The following is a 20712-nucleotide window of genomic DNA, read 5'->3' as shown; positions in this document are numbered from 1 at the left end:
TCCCCCCTCCGGCCGCCTCGGGCCCGCCTGGCACTTCCCGGAGAGGCGGTGTGAGGCCGCTCAGCACCGTGTGTCCCCCACCTCCTGTGCCTGCTCCCCAGATGTGTTCCTGTTGGCACGTCTTTCCTGGAATGTGCAGCCAAGATCATTATCATGTTTTGTTTTATAAAAACCGGCTTGTGTTGTTGGGGAAACAGCTCTGGGAGACACCGCTCCACACGGAGGCGGCTTCTGAGAGACTCAGGCCCGGCACCGAGCGCCGAGGGGGGGCACCCGCCTCCGCTCCCGGCCCCCGACGCACTCTGAGCGCCTTCCTCCTGTGCACTCGCTGACGGCGGCTCCTGCTGCCCATTCCCCCTGCCCTGTGGGCAGTGGCCTGTCCTGCTGGTCACTGAGCAGCCTCCATGCCCTGGGGCGCACACAGGACTCTGCCCCGTGCCCCACCCGCTCTCAGCTGGGCTGCTCGCCCTCTAGACCTGAGGCCCCTCAGGGGACAGGCGCTCCTTGTCTGCCGTGCAGGGCCTGCTCCTCGCATGCGCCCGTGGTGACGTGGGTTTTGGGTGGGTGGTGGAGACCTGGGACAGGCAGCAGGAGTGGTGGGCCTGGCATCTCTACCTCAGACTGGCTGTCTTGACTGTGGGCGAGCGACTGGATGTGTCAGAGCACCTTTCCAACTTAGGGTGCTCCTCCCTTTCTCACCCAAGATCAGTGCAGAGTGTGCGGTGGACACGGCGGGGGAGGGGAGAGGTGTGCGGTGGACACGGGGTGAGGCGTGTGCGGTGGACACGGGGTGAGGCGTGTGCGGTGGACACGGGGTGAGGTGTGTGGTGGACACGGCGGGGGTGGGGGGAGGTGGGAGGGGGGAGGTCCCTTCCCGTGTGTGCTTCACTCTGTTCCTCTTGATTTTACTCTTTCCTCTGAAGTCTGGGCCTCCCCGCGCCCTGGGTGCTTCGTACTGAAAGTCTGCCTTTTCCTTTTCAGGCCCCCGCGTCCTGCAGCCTTTCTTCCCTCCGGGGGAGGAGAGGCTCAAGGACCTGGCGGCTATGTGGGTGGGAGTGTGCGTGCTCTGCGGGGCGCAGGGGGTGACAAGCTCTCCGGGCGGCGTGCGCCCACCTCTTCGCCAGGCGGCGCCTCGCAGGTGGAGAGTCTCCTGCGGAAACTGTGCCCATCAGCCCCTTCGCAAGACCTGGGAGCGCCTGGAGCACCCGCGTCGTCTGAAGCAATGGCTCTTTCAGTGACATGACTCTCACTTGGGGCAGGAGAGGCCTCTGATTCTCACACCAGTGCCTGCGCTGTGCGTGGAGAAGAGGCTCACGTCCGCGGGCCGAGTGGCTCGGGGCCAGACCCCGTCGGCCGTGTCGATAGGAGTTGACTTCCACGTGAACAGCGGCACGGGCCTGCTGTCGGAGAGGCCTGCCTGGCTCATGGAGGCCCTCGGGGCGCATGGAGCGGGGAGGGTCTCAGGCGTCCATCGCAGGCCGGCCCGCCGTGAGCTGGGGTGCAGCCGGTCCCCGACTCACAGTCTGGCGGCTGGCGGAGGTTTTAGGGCTTGAGGCACGGTTTCTGGGGGTAGGGTGTGGGATACGCAGTGCGGTTGGTGAGGGAGCCTTGGAAGAAGGCTATGGCTTAACCTGCAGACATTCCTGCTGCTTCCAGCCCAGAGGGGACCCCCTCCGGGACTTAGCGCGCTGTGGCCTCGTGACCGTCACTGTCCTTCAGCCCCAGGGCTCGGTGAGCCTGCTCGCCACTCTGTCGTCGCCCTGACCCGGCACCGTGCGATAGGAGGCAGCTGTGGCTGCCAATTGCAGCGTGTGTATACGTGTGTGTGTATGTGTGTATGTACGTGTATGTGTGTATGCATGTGTGCGTATGTGCACACGTGTGTGTGTGTGTGTGTGTGTGTGAGGAATAGCCAGTGAGTGGCCACAGAGCAGCGACAATGTGTCCTGTGAGATGAGAATCTAGTTCCTAAATTACATGGTGAGCAGATGGCCCAAAATAGCACTCGTAATGGCAACATTCAATTAGTGAGTTTAAAAACGTACATTATTGCAACACCCTCCTGGCTTTCTTTAGAGGTTTCTAAATATAGCGCTGTAAGAACATGGAAGTGTTTCCAAGCGCTTAGGCCTACACGCGGGCGGCCGAGGGTTCTGTCTGTGATCCAGGGGCTGGAGCAGGGACAGGAAGCAGACAGTGAGGCCGTGGCTGTCCCCGTCCCCTCCCCCAGGCCCCCAGGCAGGGCAAACGTCAGGTTTCCTTCATGGTGCTCACTCATAAAACCCTTCTTTCTGCACCTAATCCTGGGTGTGCCTCCAGTGGCCAGGCGGGCAGCTTAAGCTGAGGCACTGTCCACACTGACAGAAAAGGAAACTGTGGCCTGGGGACGCTGCCCATCTTCACCCCCAAGGCCTGCGCAGCTCTGGGGCAGAGCTTGCTGTGCCTTCAAGGTGGCAGGGGAGGTGCCAGAGCAGAGCTAGGTCCTCCTCCCTGGGACTTGCAGTCCAGCTGCCGGGGGCTCAGCCGGGGGGGCAGGTGTGGGGGGCAGGGGTCCAGGGAGCCTCCAGTGGCTGGGCTGAAGCCCCCACTTGGTGGTGCCTGCCTGGTGTCCTGGTGGCCCTGCATGTCCCAGCAGCTGGCACACACAACGTGGGGAGAAGGGTGGCATTCAATGTGGCAGCCTTCCCCTCAGGCGGAGTGCCCCGCTGTGTGTGCCTGGGAGGAAGGCCGGGCTAGCAGCTCCCCGTGCGCACACCCTTGCGCACCCTTGTTTCCGCTCTGGAGACTGCAAAGTTCTCTCCACTCAGAGCCAGGGCCAGCCCAGCTGCCAGCCCCGGCCGGGAAGGCGGGCGCCCGTGACCAGCGTTTGCGGGAGGCTCTGCAGACCTTCCCGGGCAGCTCCACAAAGTGCTGAGCCCTCAGCACAGATGTTCATTTGAAAATGGAAAGTCCAATTAGGCGGAAGCAGCCTGGGAAGGCAACACCCATAGCCAGTCAAACAAGGGGGAAACTGTGTGAGTTTCACTTAAATAACTTTTTATTTTAAATAAAGTTTTAAACTGAAAAAGTGTCATTTGAAAGGCGCTCATCTTCTCTCTGCTCCGAGGGAACATCTGCGCTTATTCTGCGGGATGAATGGCGCGGATGGCGGGGGGAGCTGCTCCGGTAATTGCACTCGCGCTGACACAATGCCGCCGCGCTGGCTCCGCAGACCAGTGGGCTCGGCTGTACGGAGGTGTCGTTGTACGTGATGAAAATCTCCAGCATCTGCTTTTATTTTAAAACGATCCATTTTGGGGATTTATTTGGTCAGCACTTTACAAATAGGTGTTTCTGAGCACCTGGATGGGGCAGCTTGTCCCTCTGTGCCAGATAAGCTGGCAGGGCACCTCGCAGCCGGGCGTCCTGTGCAGGACACACCCGGTGGCCGTGGCCTGGAGGCAGCCATTGCCCGTGACCCACCCAGACACGTCCCCAGGACTCGCAGCCGAGTGTCGGTACTGCTCACCCCCTTTCCTGGCCGGCGGTGAGGGTGCTTGTGTGGGGCCGGGAGCCCTGGACAGGCCCCTTGGCAGCTCCGCCCCGTGTCCTCACTGGTGGTGAAATGGGACCCAGGGTGGGTGCGCTCCCTGGGGGTGAAGTCGGCCTGTGAGCCGCCCCTGGTTTCCCCGAGTCCGATCCATGCGGTCGACAGAGCTGTTGGGCTTTCAGCATCTTGAACGTGTTTACTGAGTAGCAGGGCCCGCGGGGCCTGTGAGGGCAGAAGGCGAGTGTGGGAGGGAGCAGGGGGTGGGGGTGGACGCTTCACGGTGGGGGGCCCAGTGTGCCAGCACCTCCAGGACAGCAGAAAAAGGATGGTCACTCAAACAGAGGGGGGCAAGTCGCATATATTTTCTGGGAACCAACTATAGACGCCATAGAGGGCTGGGCCGGGAAAGCTGTGGGTGTGGCCCCTGGGCTGTGCTGAGAGGTCAGCTCCCGGACGCTGCTGCTGGGGAGGCCACCAGGCTGGACACGGGACCCAGGGGAGGCCCTCCTCTGCTCCCCTTCCTGTCTTGCGTCTGCTCCTGAGGTTTGGGGCTGGGGGAGGGGTGGCGGGCCTGCTGTGGAGGGTCAGGGCTGGGAGGAGGGGAAGGGAAAGGCTGGCCAGCCACACCCCACTGCACTGCCGGCCCTGACCCCCCAGGCAGGAGCTGGGCGGGCGTGCAGGTGGAGAGGAGGGGTCTGTAAGTGACGCTGCTGGCGCCTTCCTGCTGGACCCTGAGTCTGGAGGATGGCTTCCTACAGGAGGTGGCCCCGAGGGGCGGAGGGGCGGGCTGGTGCTGCGGGGTGATCTGGGGGTCGTGGGGGGAGAGGCGGGGGTTTCAGCTTGTCAAGTGACTGACACCTGCAGGGACCAGTCCCTTCTCAGTGTGGGGCCCGGAGCGTGGGCTCGGGACAGCCCAGGCTTCACTCCACAGGCTGCTCCATCCCAGCCCTGCCCCGCAGCCCGGCCTGGACCTCAGCCCTGCAGCCCAGCGGGCCTGCGCTTCTCTTGTCTCTCATCCCTTCTTCACAGGGCACCCTGGGAACTGTCGGAAGCCTGTCTTGGGCTTCATGGCCGCCCCGCCGTGGCCTCTGTGCCACTCCTTCCTGCCAGGACCCTCTCCCCACAGGACACGCTGTGCACCTCCTGTGCCCACCTGGCAGGGCTCTGGGCAGAGGCCTGGCTCCGCTCGGGCGGGCTGCGTGTCACTCGCTGGCTCAGTGCTGGGGGAGGGAGTGGCCTCTGTCCCTGCTCCCCGGCGGAGCCCTTGCTGTGGTTTGAAGACTGCATGGCTCCCAGGACTTGTCATGTGCACCGTGTGGGCGGGGAGGGGGCAGCCAGAGTGGGAGCTGGGTGGCTCCCCTGTGCTGGGATAATTCCCGTGGGACTTGGCGGTGTCAGGACGAGGCATGTGACACAGTCTATAGCAGTTATGCGCTCAGGTCAAGAACTTGACAGAGCAAAGGCATTTAAACCGGGGAGCTGGCCGGGGAAGCGCGCAGAAACACGTGTGGACTCCTGCCCTCTCCCCAGAGAGTGTGGTGCCGTGAGGGTCCTGGCCACACCATGCCCTGGCCTGTCCTCAGCCGGCGTGATGGGCGCTTGGAGAGCTCGCTGCCACCCTCGCCTTTGTCCTGGCTCCCACCCGGTGTGGAAATCCAGCCACAGGACTTGAGTGGCAGGTGTGGCCAGTCACGCCTCGGCCGGAGTGTTCCCTGTCCACGGGAGCCCGCTGGCCGCGGGGTGGGAGCGCACCTGGCGTAGGGCTGGGTGGCAGGCGCGGGCTGCGTGTCTGATTTTCTGCTCCCCACGCCTGGGTGACAGCTGTGGTCAGGACCCGGTGCATGGAGGCCCCCAGCCCGTGCTCTCCACACCGTGTTCCCAGAGTCAGGCACCACCTGTGACTGTCGGTCCGCAGGGGACCCCGCGGGACTCTGGTCAGCTGTTCACTCTGCCGGGCCAGGCTGAGGGGCCTCTGGGTGGGTGTGAGCCCATCCCCTACCCTTTCTCTTCTGCGCCCCCCCCTTCTGCTCCCTGTTTCTCACCAATAGCCCCCTGGGAATGTTTTGAGGTTTCTGTTGCCATGGCTCCTGCTCCTGAGAGGACTGGAGCCCCCGAGCTCAGTCAGGCCTGCAGGTCAAGGGGGTGGGCTCTGCCCGGTGCCCCTCCCACTGCTGCTGTCTGGGGACGGCCTGGAGGTGAGAGCCCCCGCTCTGTGACCTGGGCCTGGGGAAGGCAGTGTCTCAGGGTAGCTGGGCTTCCTTCCCTCCTCTCTTTCCCGCCTCAGTTTACCCTTTCACACAGGAGCACATCCGCTGGGTGTTACTGTGTACAGGACAGCGCAGCTGCGCCCACACTGAGCCAGCACGGCTGGGCGGTCTGGGGACAGCCTCCCTGAGGAAGAGGGCGGACTCTGAAGCACAGGAGGAGTTATCCACTTGTGGGGTCTCCAGGCAGAGAGAACGCAGGCCTGTTCTCCCAAGGGCCAGCCTGTGCGATTGGGTCTGGAGGTGCAAGGCTGTCCTTCAGGTTGTGGGCTGATGTCCTGAGAGGACCAGGGCACATCTGCAGAGGCTGTTCCAGATGTTGACTCTACGTTCCCGAAGGAGCAGGGAAAAATGCTGTGTTGGTGGTGGACCTAGGGGTGGTGTCTGCAGTGATATTGGTGGCGGTCGTGGTGGTAATGATGCTGGTGGTGGTGGTCATTTTGGTGGTGACGTTGGTGGTGATAATGTTGGTGGTAATGATGATGGTGATGATGTTGAGGAAGGTGGTGATATTGGTGATGATGGTTGTGATGGTGGTGATCATAGTGATGGTGATGATGAAGGTGAGGATATTGGTGGTTGTGGTGGTGGTGATAGTTGTGGTGGTGATGGTGATGGTGGTGGTGACGGTGGTGGTGATGGTGGTGGTGGTGGTGGTGATGGTGGTGGTGGTGATGATGGTGGTGATGGTGATAGTGGTGGTGGTGATGGTGGTGGTGGTGATGTGGTGATGGTGATGGTGGTGGTGATGGTGGTGATGGTGATGGTGGTGGTGGTGGTGGTGGTGGCGGTGATGGTGGTGGTGGTGATGTGGTGATGGTGATGATGGTGATAGTGTTGGTGGTGATGGTGGGTATATTGGTAGAGGTTCTAGTCCCTTGTGACAAGGGTTATAAATCTTCCCTGGTGAAGGAGCAAACATTGGAGAGTCGGAAGGAGGAGTTGAAAACAAATTGGCAGCACAGCCCCTCCTCTTGCTGATGGGAAAGTGGTTAATTAGGTGATTTTCTCCCCTGCTGACACATGCAAACGAGACTCCGTTAATAACTGAGCTGTTACATAAATGTTAAGATTTTAACACCAATGTCAACTCATCGGATGTGTCGGGAGAAGGAAGGTGAGCTTGAGGGCAAGGCGCCGGGGCTCCTGCCTGCGGCTCAGCCCGGCTGGGCCCCACCCTGGACATCCCCACGCCACCCCTCCCCCTCCCGGCAGAGGAATTACTCAGGACGCTGAGAAACGGAGCGTTGCCAAGGTGAGGGTCCACCGTGCAGCCAGGACCCGAGGTGCAGGCCAGCGTGGCTCCCAGCTTCCCGGGTTCCCTCCTGCTTCCCGGGTGCTGGTCAGGACCGCTGATTCCGAGGCTCTCCCTGCTGGGCGGCCAGGGCCTGGGCACGGAACGGGGGTGGGATCCTGCGAGTGGCCGAGAGCCTGTCACACGCGGGCGAGGAGGGCTGAGCGGGCAGGTCACGGAGACACGGTGGCATTTGTGACCACCCTCCAGGGCACAAGTGCCTGGCTGTGACCTTCTCTTACACCTCGTGTTCTGGCCCCAAAGCTGGACTCCAGAAAGCCGCTGCCTCGCACTCGTGTCAGAGTCGGGAGCTCAGCGCAGCCAGGTGCGGGTTGTCAGCTCATTCAGGCCCCCCAGCTGCGGGGCTTTTCGGGGCCACAGCCCACGGAGCAAGGATGGGGCGGGAGCGGAGGCCGACCCCTGCTGCGGCCTCGTGCTCTCGGCGCTCCCGCCGTGTGGGCTCTGCGGGGACTCCTCACAGTCAGCCGGTGGTTTGTGGGGGCTCCCGTGGCCGGCATGGCCCCGTGGGCTGTGTCCCTCAGAGCCTGCGGCTGGGCCCTGACCGTCAGGTGGCAGGACGTGGTGGTGGAGCAGGACCTCTCCTCTGGCTGAGGCTCCAGGGCTGACACCCAGCCTGCGTGCTGCTCCCAGCCGCAGCGCCTGCCTGGCCCGCGGGGGGGGGGGGGGGGGGGGATAGGGGGTGTCTGTCAGCACTGTGAGGATGGTCGCTGTCTCCGGCGAATCTGAAATGAGATTTCATATTTTAAATAAAGAGAAAAGAGGCTTGAGCGTTTGCAGCTGGGAGATAGCAGAGATTAGGAACTTACTCATCTCTGCAGCACAAAGAAGGCAAAAGAGAGGCCTGATGCCGTGGAATACAGATGAGGCGCAGGCAGCTCGTGCGGGAGGGAGGCAGGACCCACCTGGGGCCTCGGCCAGGAGCTGAGCGGGGCCAGGCAGCTTCCTGCTTGCTGGGCTGCAGAGTGAGGTGCGGGGCAGGCAGCTCAGTTCGGGGTGGAGGGGGCCGCTGGCCACTGCCCTTGAGTTCATTTTAGTTTGTAGCCGGTGGGGCTCAGGCCACAGGAGCTGGCCCACGGCAGCCTTACGTGAAAGTGTGATGGCTCCTTAGTGCCTGAGGGGAGGAGCCCGCCCCGCCCCCCCCCCCAGGCCTCTGGCCCGTCGCCCCGGCTCTCAGCCACCCCATCTGCGTCCTCCCTCAGCCCACCTAGCTACTCACCTTTCCTGAAACCTCCATTTCCTTCCGTTCCTCTCCCTCCTGCAAGCCCTGGGCCCACCGGCCTGCTTGAGGGGCTCTGCTCCACCCTGAGCTCCGGGCAGGGCGCTGCGGCTGACCTCTGCCTGGCCCTCGGGGCCTTTCTGAGTGCTCCCTCTCAGGATCCGGTGTCTGTGCCACCAGGAGGGGCAGAGGGGCTGGTCCCTGCTTGTGCGGCCACAGAGTGGACCGTCCTCCAGTAGCATCCCCTGTGGACGGGGTGCGACAGGTGCTGCCAGCTCAGCAGTGCCTGGTCAGCATGGGCCTGGCCTGGGAGCCCCTGGAGACCGGTGCCTGCGGTGGCCCTTGCTCCCTGTGTGTTCAGAGTGTGACCTCTGTCCCTTGCTGGTGCAGAGGCCACCTCCTCTGCCTGAGCTGAGGGCATGGCCGGCCACCAGCTCTCCACGTGTCCCCAGGGCTCTGGCCGCTTGGCTGTTCTATTGCTTGTTGGTTGAAAACACGTTGGACGACCCCTTGCAGGTGTGGGGTGCTCTCTGGGGACCTTGCAGGGTCGTTGTCCGTCTGAGGGGCACAGAGCGAGTGAACGTCACCGGGCAGCGGGGATGGGGAGGCTGACGTCACAGGGCCATCGGCAGTCATTCTGGGGGGGACTCTCTCAGAGGAAACCTGCAGGGGGCGTGGAAGGGAGGTGGGGGAGGGGAGGCCCAGGGACGGGTGCGTGGACCTCCGCTCCCCTGGCTGGCGTGGTCAGAGGAGGCTGCCGGGAGAGCAGGGCGGTCCAGCCACCAGGCCCAGCTCTCCTCACTGCAGCGGAAGTTGAGATGCAGTTGGGATAGTCTTTCTGCAAACGCTTCCTCAGCACTTCATGTGATTGTCATGGAAATGGCTGCGTGGAAGTTCTGCCTGCGTGGGTGCTGCTTTGGGATGCTAATCTCAGCCAGATGGCCACTCCATCCGCTTCCCAGGAGGATTTGTGTGCAGAGAAGCACTTCCTTTGTCACCCGCCGCTGCCTCCTATTGCTGCGCACCTCGCACCTCACCTCGGGATTGCTGAGCGGGCTCCTCCTGAAAGAGTGGGGAGCGCTCGGGCGGAGCCCGGGGCGGGGGGCGGGGGGGACGCTGCAGGCCAGGAGGAGGCCCTGGGAGCCCTGACCTCGGCTGGCCCAGGGCAGCCTGGACCCTGCCCCCAGGGCGCAGCTCCAAGGGAGGGAGGGAGGGGTAGGGGCATAGGAGCCCAGCCGGCTGTCCTGGTGCCCTGGGGCTTTCTCTCCTCCCCCTGAGGTCGACCCCCTTTCTGTGTGAGACATTCTGGTAACTCCTAGTGTAGCTCTGGCGTCAGTGATGTCAGTGACCGCCAGCACGCGGCTTAGGAAGGACTCCCGTTCCTGCCACGCCCACGGTGTGTCCAGAGTCACTGGTGGGAATGCAGGGCCGCAGTGGTGCTTCCTGTATGTCCTCCCCTGGAATGGGTTCGAGAGGCTCACGAGGCGGGACTCTTATCCCATTCCTAGGTGAGGGCATCCAGCGAGCTTGTGGCCCCAGAGCACTTCTCATTAGAAGGTTCCGAGCCACCTGTCCCCCCAGACCTGACTCCTCACGGAGTGAGCAAGCAATAGCAGAAGGAGATTTGGAAAATTCACAAATAGGTGGAAATTAAACAACATAGTTCTTCATAACTGTTAACGTAAGAAACATCGAAACCTGTGAAGAACTTTTGCGAATTTGAGCCAAACTGTCGACAATTGCCGGGAAGCAGAACCTCAGTGGATTGGGGTGGGATTGGGGTGATGCTACGGAGACGGCGGTTTCCACCTTGTTTTATACGTTAGTCAAAGGAGGAGACGTCTCGTCAGTGGGTGACATGAACTCCACCGGTGATAGACGAGGGAGGCGGGAGAGAGCAAAGCGGGGAAACCTCTGGGATTGGATGAGAAATGAAATGATGGACACCAGCCAGGAACAAGGTAACAGTAACAGTGATGGGTCTGTGGCCTCCGTCCTGGCGCACTGGTTGTGCCATGAGGGGTCCGGAAAGAGGGGGTACAAGTTAAGGTCAGAGTTGAAATTTGTCAGGGAAGATACTGGCCGAGGACATAACTGCCCACCATAAAGTGCTTTTCATTTTATTTTTTAAATATATTTTTATTGATTGCAGAGAGGAAGTGAGAGGAAGAGAGAAATAGAAACATCAGCGATGTTGGATGTGGAGAGAGCAGAGCGCCTGAAGAATGACTCCTCTGTGATTAACACGTCCAACAGCAACTTGGGCTTACTCCTCACAGGTGGCAGAATACTATGACCTTCCTGTGACATTATGCCCTATAAAAAAAAAAAAGAAACATCAGTGATAAAGAGAATCATGGATTGGCTGCCTCCTGCACGCCCCTTACTGGGGATCGGGCCCACAACCCTGGGCATGTGCCCTTGACTGGAACAGAACCTGGGACCCTTTGGTCCACAGGCAAAACCAGCCAGGGCTAAACTGCTTTTGAAGTTAAACAGTGTTAATCTCAGACCATCCGTTGTGGTTGCTTCAGGTCTCTGAGTGTGCATGGTTCACGCCGGCCTTCCCTGAGCCTGTCAGGTCAGCAGGGGCCTCCTTTCGCCCACACAGCCAAGGAGTCAAAAAAGAAACCAGCCCAGCGGCGGGCTCAGTGGTTGAGCATCGACTCATGAACGAGGAGTTCAGTTCCCGGTCAGGCATGTGCGCGGCTGTGGGCTCCATCCCCAGTTGGGGGGGGCGGTCTGCAGGAGGCCGCTGATCAGCGTCTCTCTCATCATTGATGTTTCTACCTCTCTCTCCCTCTCTCTTCCTCTCTGAAATCAATAAAAAAATATTTTTAAAAAAGACACCAGTGTCCTAAGCAGGCAGGTCACAGACCGCGGAGCAGACGGTGGGTAGGCCGCGGGGAAGGCGCCGCTGCTCCTGGTGCAGCTCCTTTCTGGGGGACGGGACTTCCCGAGTCAGAGCTGATGTTCGGACAGCATCGCGAATACAGTGAAAACCACCGAATCTCTCATCCTGCAGTGGGTGCGCGGGACCCGCGGTGGCCGGGGCGCTCAGCAACGGGCCGTGAGCGAGCCTGTCCAGGTGGCATTGCGCTGGGGCACAGGTGGCACACCCTCTCCCAAGGGGACGGCTCAGCTGTCCGGAGGCAGGCGGCACAGTGGAGTGGAGATTTGGGAGAATGTGATATGGGAGAGGCCTGGCGGCTCACGCCCACCACTGTGTTCTGGGACGTGTATTCCCTGCTGTGTCCTGGGGGGCGCGCACCCCTGTGCCCGCACACAGGGGCGCTGTTGGTCAGTTCCCGGCTGCGTGAGCTGCGGCCCTAACTGGAGGCTGGGCTGACCTGAGCGTGACTCTGCTCCTGAGGCCTCCTGTCCTGAGCGGGCCGTCTCCACGGGCCTGTGGTTCAGGAGGCCACCCTTGTCACCGGGCGATGGCAGTGTGTGCTGGGTGAGCTGGGAGTAGAGGCTCACACTGCTGGGGGTCTCCTGGCAGCGGGAACGTGGCCGTGCCCCCGAGGTCCTGGGCACAGGTCCTACCCTCGGCCCTCGCGCCCCGCCCGGCCCCCATGTCTGCTCCGTTCCCTCCTTTCTGCTCCGAGTCCAGGGTCACCAGGGCCTGGCGGGGCAGCCAAGGCGCAGCTACTCGGACGCGCAGGAAACCGAGCGGCTCTCAGGGGCGGTGAGCGGCGCCGTCCGTCCGCAACAATGGCTCCCGCACAAAGCGCAGGAAGCCTTTTCTCCGGCTCGCTTCTCACCAGCTGCATTTCCTGTCTCTAATCTGCTCCCCGCAGATGGCCCGGCGCAGGCCTCAGTGCAGCAGCCGTGCCCCTGAGCGCCCTCCCCGCTGGCTGTTCGTGTGATGGGCACCGCGTGGGCTGGGCGGTGTGCCCCAGGGAGATACGGTGCCCGGTGGCTCCCCGATCGCTGCGCCCAGCTTGCTGGGACCTGAGTCAGGACCTGGAGGTCATGCGCTCCTTCTCCTCACCTGGCCTTGGGGCCAGTGACATGCCGGCCAGGGGGGCTGTCTCCGCGGGCCGGGCTCCTTTCTCTGCCAGGAGCTTCCGACAGTGAAGTGTGTGTAGCGCCACAGCCTTCACCCTGTGCCCTCTCCTTCCCGACACGGCAGACTTCCCTCGGACTTGATCGACGGGTCTTCCGAACGCTGTGGACTGTCCACACGGCTCCGCCCAGCGCCGGTCCTTCCCTACAGCCCGGGAAGTAGAGTGACCACCGGGCTGTCAGAGTCCCCAAAGCGCCCTTTCCCACGTTGGGTCTGTGTGGGAAAGTAGACCCACCTGGAGGAGAGTATGGGTGGTTGGGAACTGGCCATGTGCCCCCCCTCCCCCCTGCCTGGCGGCCCCCCTGGCTCCTGGGTCCAGGCCCCTGCCCAGAGGCCCTGCATCAGTGCCTGGCTGCCCACTCGGGGTGGGTGAGTGGGGGCTCACCTCTCCAGCCCTGGCCCGGGTCACGGTGCTGGCTGGGTCTCTCCCATGCGCAGCCCTCACTGTGGTTCTGCTGGCTTCTCTTTCCTCTGGGACATGGCGTGTGCTCCCTGCCACGCTCGCTCCCTGCGCTGGAGGCCCGCTCTGCTTGCAGCGCCTTCCTGTGCTGCTCCCCGCTCCTCCTGGACCAGGGCCTGTGGGCACCCTCCCACCCGCCCGAGCACCTGGGCCTTTGCCCAGACCCCGTCTCTCCTGTCTGACACTCCTCTGCTCTGGGCACGCCCTGCCTGTCCCTCTGTTAGCTGCCGACTCCTCAGGGCAGAGACTTCTCCTCCCACTGTCCTGCCACCGAGGAGAGTGTGGAGAGGAGTGTGCTCTGGCAGGGGCCGCTCGCTTCTCTGAGCGCCCTGAGCAGGACGGCCGCTTGTTGGTTCTCGGTCCTGCTGGGAGGTGCTGGCGGCTGGACAGGTGCCCACGATGCTCCTGCCTCTTCTGCCCTGGCCACAGGGAACACGGCCCGGCCTCGTTCTGTTGGGAGTCTCCTCGCAGCTGCCCCGGGCTGGCCTGCACCGCCAGGCCCTCGGAACCTTTGTCCCTGGGGCCGAGTTCCCCGCCGAGGTCAGAGCCCGAGGCCTCCTCCCCGGTGTCGCCTGGCACGTGCTCCCGTGCATCAGCAGAGAGCACTCCCAGCTCCCAGCACTGGCCCTGCCTCTGCAGTCAGCTCTCTTAGTCAGCCCTTGAGGTTCAAGAGGGAGTGAGCTGCGTGGAGTCCAGTGCCACCTCTCCGAGCCCCGAGCCCCAGCGGGGCGCAGGCCAGAGCTGCTGGCTGATGCTGAGACGGGATCAGGTGGCCCTCGCCCTCACCCTCACCCTCCCCAGGAGGTCACGGCAGAGAAGCCAGTGCTGTCTCGGGGCCACTGCAGGGAGCGGCTCTGTGACCTGGGGTCACGTGCTTGGGAGAGGGCGATGCTCCAGGAGAGACGCCAGCCTCCCATGCAGGCCTCTCACTCAGGGTGACAGACTCCCTGTGTGAGGCCAGGGCAGCAGGACGATGGAAGATGGACAGCAGAGCGGCCGGGCACCAGCAAAGTGCAGGCTGGTGGAGCCCTGTGCGCACTTGCCCAGGCGTCGGCTTCTGCCATTGGTTGTGGGGGCACTGGCACCTCAGCATCAGAGTTGCTAATGGGGTTCTGGGGGGCTGCCACCCACATCTACCCACTTGTCACCACATCCCTGTCACGGGGCTGCTCGGGGTGTCTGAAGCTTATTTCTCCGAGTCCCAACCCCATCCACCCTGGGCTCTTTGCCCAAGCGCCCTCCCTCTGCCTTGCGTGGGCGCTGCCCCGCCCCCGCCGGTGGCTCCGCCTTCCTTAGGGGGAGGGAGCCCGGACTGGACTGGGAAGGAGGCGGGGCATGTTCCTAGGCAGCCCAGCTCTGGTGGCGCGTGGCCTCGCCTGGAGGAGTGGAATTGAGCAGGTCGGGACACACGACTGCTCCGGGAGCCCCTCCTCAGCACCCTGTGCCCACAGCCGATCCCGAGCTGCCAGACGGGTGCCATCGGTCCTGGGCCCGGCCCCTGGGGAGGACCAGCAGCTCAGGGCCGGGCCTGCCAGGCTGCAGGGTTTCCTGCTCTCGGCTCCCGGCCGGGAGCTGGTCCGGCAGGAGTCTGCCTGCCTCTGCAGCCCTGCCCCGCTGACCCTCAGACCGGGCGGTCGGTGGGCAGTGCCACCGCCTGCCTCTGCGAGGGGCCAGGGAGGCAGGGCCACACAGTCTCTGTCCCAGGAGAGCAGCCAAAGGAGCACGTACATGAGGAGGGGAGCTGTGTCCCAGTAAAACTTCTTTCACAGAGACAGGCGGGGGCAGGGCCCGTCCCGGCGGCCAGCGTGGCTGTCCATCGGCTCCCGGCCCAGCCTCCTGCCTGCGTTAGGACCTGGGGCAGTGCACAGACCCTCGTCCTGGGCTATGAGGCCTCCGGGAGATGATGCATGTGAAAGCCCGCAGCCCGCCCCGGGCCAGCACCGCCGCACCCGTGTCACCGGTGGCCTCTCCGAGCCGCAGGAATACGGGGCTGCTTCCGTAACTGCCCTGATTCCCGGGGGTCGCCGGCTCCCGGGGCTGCAGCCAGGACGGGCAGGGGCTCACTGGGCTTGCCCGCTGGTCCCTGCCGTGTCCTTAGTGCCTGGGCCTCTGTGCCTGGCGGGAGCGCGTGCTGCTGTGTGCCTGGCACCCAGACCAGGCCTCGCCCGGGCTCCCCTCCGTGACTGGAGGCACCCCGACCGGCGACGATGGCTGGGAACGGACCAGCTGGATGGGAGGATTCACGGCGGTTGGGGCGGAATGGAAATTGCAGAGGGTCATTTTCCTTCTCACGTCTCAAGGTCGGACGGGATGCTTCCCGTGGCCTCGCTGCTCTGGGGAGGCACGCACACGGGAGGGGAGGGAGTTTGGAGGGAGCGCCTCCGAGCGGGCGGGGAGGCCAGTCAGCCTCCTCCTGGGGCCTTCCTTTGGTAATTATTTCAGCCTCTGCTTTGCTGATTCTCTGCTTTTGTTTCCAGTGTTTAGATGTTAATTCTTTCAGAGAAATGTGTGATGACACTTGGAGGCATTTAGGATCGGGGTCAGATGGTATAAATAAAGATAGCTGCAGGCCACGTGGGCCAGGCAGCCTGAGCGGGACCCGGAGCACAGGCCACCTGCCCCGCTCCGGCCTCTGGTCTCCCTCCTTCCCACACGTGCCCAAGCAGCCTTGTTGCAAGACGACAGAGCCCGAGGTCTCACCCCGCACCCTCGGCCTGTCCCGCCGTGTTGGCCAAGCCAGGCCCCTGGGGAGGGGCGGCCCTCGGGTGGATGGGGCTCTGGTCTGAATCGGAGCCTGCATTGCCATCCCAGCCACCTGCCCTCGACGGGTTTGTTCCCTCGTTGGGAATGGGGACCTGGTGGGGGCAGGGCCCTTCCTCGGGTTCCGGTGTGTGATGTGTCCCGTGTGGCACAGCACGTCTGCCCCGAGTGTGACCTCGGCTCCTGCTTCTGCCGTCTCCTGAGTCCCGGCGGGGGGAGGGGGAGGGACTCAGCAAAGTGCATCTGACGATGTGACCAGACCTCAGCTGCCGATGGCCTGTGCCTGCTGCCAAGGGCTTTCCCAGGACACTGCCAGACCCTCCCAGGTGCCTCGTGCTCAGGGTGTGGCTGGGGTAGTCGGGGGCCGAGGCCTGGCTGGAGGGACCAAAGGAGAGGCTTCGGGAAGGGGTAGGAGGGCTGTGCCCTCAGATGCTCCGGGTTTGCGCACGTGCGAATAAGGCTTTATGGTCCTCATTCATACGGACGCACCTGCAGGCGTGTTGGTGTCGGCCCGCCGGAGACCCCGGTCCGTCCTGTGGGCGCTTGTGGGAAGCGGCCCCATGTGAGGTCCGTGCCTGCGGGACAGTCCTGTCAGGGTCGCCGAGGAGGCCTGCGCAGCCCAGAGTCCCTCTTGTTCTGCATTCGGGGTCTGGCAGTAGCTGCTGGATGTTGACGCCCGTGTTGTGTTGACTGCGGGCAAGACTTAGTGTGTGGCCTGCGCTGGGCTCCCCGGAGGGCACTGTCCTCCCAGCAGGTCCTGCCGGGGCGATGCCAGGCCTGGGGCCATCCACACCACAGGGCGAGCGTGATGGTCCCGGCACCCCCTGGACAGCAGGACTGCGGGGGCGGGCTGGAGCTGGGAGCAGGGAGAGCAGGGACGGCAGGCTGTGGCCACGGGCGGGCCACGAGCGGGCGGCCTGCGGTGTCTGAGGAAGGCCATGGGATGCCTCCCGCTGCGGCGAGTTCGTGTCCTTCCATGTCCCTGGAAGGGGGCACTTGGCGGGACGTTGTCTGAGAAGATGACATGAAAGCGGCGCCGGGGCCAGCACAGTGCGCAGCTCAGACGCGGTCGGCGGGCGAACGATCGATAAAGGCGCCAACTCCCCAGGAACTGAGCACTTCATTTTGAACTCCCAAAGGTCACAGAAATGCCACCGACCCCAGGGTCACGTGAGGCTGGAGCTGGAGGTTTAATGTTTTATGAGTTTTCTTTTTACTTCACAAGAAAGGCTGAGGCGGCAGCACTGGGCGTGGAGGCGGCAGCACGGAGAGCTCCACGAGGCCAGGTCCCCTCTCCTGCCGGCTGCCGGAGTGGGGGAGCGAGGGGGGGACATCTTTCAGCGGGCATTTGGAAAGCCCCCTGGTGCACTGTGCACTGGATTCCTGGGAACTGTGCTCTTGGGGAGGCCAGCCCCTGCGTGTGCCGCCCTGTCCTCCTCTGCAGTGTGGTCAGGACCCCGCCCCCCCCATGGCCACACGCTGGCCTCTGCGTCCCGTGGAGTTTACATAGCCAGTGAACCCTCCGGCCAGTGCCGCCACGTCTGCAGGTCCCTGCGCTTGGTCTTAGTTCTCGTGGTCTCTTGCACCCTTTCTCCCACATGGCCCTGCTCCGTCTGCCCTGCCCCGTGCCCTCCTGTGGGCCACTCTGAGGGCACCTGCCCCACATGGCCCTGCTCTGTCTGCCCTGCCCCGTGCCCTCCTGTGGGCCACTCTGAGGGCACCTGCCCCACATGGCCCTGCTCTGTCTGCCCTGCCCCGTGCCCTCCTGTGGGCCACTCTGAGGGCACCTGCCCCACATGGCCCTGCTCTGTCTGCCCTGCCCCGTGCCCTCCTGTGGGCCACTCTGAGGGCACCTGCCCCACGGTGCGGCCCTGTGCTGAGCCTCTTCCTGCTCTCTCCCAGCGGCAGCCCCCCATCACCGTCCCTCATCCGGGCCCCCCACTGCTCTCCCTAGTCATGGACTCTCCCTCGGAAGCCCTCAGAGGCAGGGCCGGGGCAGAGGCAGGGCCGGGGCAGAGGCAGAGGCAGGGCTGGGGCAGAGGCAGGGCCGGGACAGAGGCAGGGTCGGGGCAGAGGCAGGGCTGGGGCAGAGGCAGAGGCAGGGCTGGGGCGGGGCAGGGCTGGGCAGAGGCCACTGGGCGGGGCTGGGAAGGACAGTGGCCATTGGGGAAAGAGTGCAAAACCAGACTCTGAAGGCACTTCACTCCCACCCCGAGGTTGAGGTCAGTCTGTGGGCGGTTGGGAGCATGAGAGGCTCTAAGCCAGCCGTGGGCAAACTACGGCCCGTGGGCTGGATCTGGCCCGTTTGAAATGAATAAAACTAAAAAAAAAAAAGACCGTACCCTTTTATGTAATGATGTTTACTTTGAATTTATATTAGTTCACACAAACACTCCATCCATGCTTTTGTTCCGGCCTCCGGTCCAGTTTAAGAACCCATTGTGGCCCTCGAGTCAAAAAGTTTGCCCACCCCTGGTCTAAGCCAAGTGTCCATCCTTACCTGGAGTCTGAGGGGCAGGCCCGGCCGTGGACCCAGGGAGGGCGCTGCGAGCACAGAGGGTAGGATGCTAAGAGCAGAGGTGACAGGAAGGGCAGGGCCCAGGGTCGGCGGAGCGGCCTCCTGAGCTGGCCGAGAGGACCTGTGGGGCCCCACGTCGGTGTCGGGGCTGAGGTTGGCGTTCGGCTGCTCCGGGCCAGGCTGGGGCTGGGGCTCGATTCCCTGCAGCGCGGAGCCGCTCACCTGGCGTGATGCAGGCAGCGCTGCTCTGAGCTGGAGCCCCTTCAGGCCTCAGTTTCCCCCGTGTGTGGGGCGCCCGCCTGCTAGGATCACCCTGGGTCCGCTGGGAAGCAGACGGTCCTGAGAGGCTCCAAGGAGCTGTTCAGGAGGAAATGACAGCGGCTGCACGTGCGGCTCTGTTCCGAGACCAAGTGACGTCGGGCTGGGCCTGGTGGGCCTGCGACTGGGGTGCTGTGGGCCCAGCCTCATCCTCCGCCCTTTGCCTTGTCTGTGCAGCGTCCGGGAGCTGGACAAGGTCAGGCAGCAGCTGCAGGAGGAGGTCCGCCAGGTCAGCGCTCAGCTGCTGGAGGAGAGGAAGAAGCGCGAGACGCACGAGGCGCTGGCCCGCAGGCTGCAGAAGCGGGTCCTGCTGCTGACCAAGGTACGGCTGCGCGGGGCCGGGCAGGGCAGGCGGCGGTCACCCGGTCAGGCTGGGCCTGCTCAGGTCAGCAGCACCCAGCCCAGCCCCCCCTCGGCCACTTGTGTTTTGTCTCCGCACCCACGTCTGCCAGGATCTCCACTACGCTCAGCGCACACGCCTCACGTGCCTCGTCCTCACGCCTCGCTCAGCCCTGCTCAGCGCGGCTCAGGCAGAGCGCCCGGGGCCGGCAGGCTATGGTGGTGTCCTGAGTGGCAGGAGGGCTCTGACACGCTGTCAGGAGCTCTCCAACCTGGTGTCCCTGCGGGCCGAGCCTGCCTTTGGACAGCTCTGTGGGCCCCAGTGCGTCCTGGGTTTTGGGGGGCAGCCCTCTCCCCCTCCCTTCCACACTTGGGTTTGGAGCGAGGATTCGCCGTGTCCAACGTGCTGGGCCTACACGTCCTCGTCTGTTCTTTACCTGAAGAGCTGTGGGCTCTGGCTTCACAGGAGGACCTCCCTGGAGAGTGCGTCTGAGTGTCTGTGTGGAGCTCATTAAAGATGCCGCCATCTTAGGGGACAGGGACGGGGAAGGAGAAGCCCGAATCTGTCTCCAGGTTCTCCCCCCCGCCCGGGCCAGGCCAGGCTGCGCGGCTGTGGCCCTCAGGAGGCGCGGTCTGGCAGGCGGCCGCTCTCCGTCGTTTCTGATGGAGACTGCTCTCCTTGCCGCTGGCCCCCTGACGACGGAGCTCTTACAAAGCGAGCCAGGTGCCAGCATTCAGGCGTGTGGGGTCTCTGCCAGCCATCGCCGTGCTCGCCGTCCTCAGAGAAGCTGGCGTGTGGTCTTGGCACCACGCGGCTGTCCAAGGCCCCCCGCCTCACAGGCCCCAGGTGCTGCCTCGGAAGCCTGGGCTTGGTGGGCAGCCCCCCAGGGCAGACACTTCCCATGTCCTCCGGCTGCCTCCTGGCACGGAAGGGGCAAGGCCCTGGCCTGATCAGCTGGCTCAGTCATGGGAGCCAACGCTGAGGGCCTCGCGGCCTCCTCTCCCTCCCCCATCTCTGTCGTGTCTGCCACGTCTGCTGGACATGAGGCGCCGTGACAGGGTGTCAGGGCCCTGGTGCAACTACAGTCCAGGAGGGCGGGCAGGCAGGAGAGACCAACACACATACCCGGGCACGCATACCACACACATGTATCCACATGCATATCCATACACATGCATGCACACCACACATGCATGCACACCACACATGCATGCACACCACACATGCACACCCACACACATGCACACCCACACACACTTGCTAGCCGTGATGGGACGCACAGGAGTTGTTTTCGGGAGCTGATGTTGGGCGGAGACCTGCAGGCTCCCTGTTTGTGAAAGAAGGCCTGGGGATCGTGGCCTTGTTGGTGGAGAGCTGACGAGGGGACAGGCAAGAAGGAGCTGCCGGTGCCGCCACCGTCAGACCAGGCGTGCGGACGCAGGAGAGGAGGTGACAGCTCCGCAGCTTTGCCAGGGCTGGCTCTCAGGCCGTTGGAGGAGCTGCCCGCTCCAGGACTGGCCGGGGGCAGATGGGGTGAAGCTGCGTGAGGCTGGGCGGTGGCAGGTCTGGACTTGACCATCCGCCGGTGAGAGACGGAGGCTGAGCTGCGCCGCCGCCCTCCCCCCCACCCCCCCACCCCCAGTGGGAAGCACAGAGCGCTCCTGGGAGGACAGGTGAGGCTGCTCAGACCTAGCGCCGAGCGGTGCTCAGACCGCAGTCTGCCGCGCAGGGAAGGCCAACCGCGTGGCCGCACCTGAGGGCGGTGCCTGCTGTTGGCGTCCGTGGCGGGTGTCTCGTTCCCCCGGCCTGTTGGTTGTCGTTTGTTCACCTCGGGTGACTCGGTGCTAGTTGTACGGTCTGTCCAGTGCCGCTTGCCGGGTGCTGGGGCCTCTGGAGCTCTCGGCGCCGGTCCTCTGAGGGCCT

The 20712-nt window shown here is 63.8% G+C and overlaps 1 protein-coding gene and 1 non-coding gene across 3 annotated transcripts in view; both read left to right on the top strand.

Moving 5' to 3' along the window:
* MAD1L1 (mitotic arrest deficient 1 like 1) overlaps positions 1-20712 on the top strand; it is a 147358-nt gene that overhangs the window by 59795 nt on the left and 66851 nt on the right. For both annotated transcript variants that reach the window (XM_070414256.1, XM_070414257.1), the window contains exon 11: positions 18627-18771. In XM_070414256.1, the coding sequence (XP_070270357.1) occupies positions 18627-18771 (145 nt within the window). The remainder of the gene's footprint in view (positions 1-18626; positions 18772-20712) is intronic.
* On the top strand, positions 10520-10648 carry LOC139011948 (small nucleolar RNA SNORA11). The gene has a single exon (XR_011471750.1). It is a non-coding gene; the product is annotated as a small nucleolar RNA SNORA11 (small nucleolar RNA).

The sequence above is a fragment of the Myotis yumanensis genome, unplaced genomic scaffold, assembly GCF_028538775.1.
Source record: "Myotis yumanensis isolate MYYU_CA2020_CCGP unplaced genomic scaffold, mMyoYum1.0.hap1 SCAF_5, whole genome shotgun sequence".
In the NCBI taxonomy this organism is placed as follows: Eukaryota; Metazoa; Chordata; class Mammalia; order Chiroptera; family Vespertilionidae; genus Myotis; species Myotis yumanensis.
Note: the sequence above shows the minus strand (reverse complement) of the source record. Positions and strands in the feature narration are given on the sequence as shown.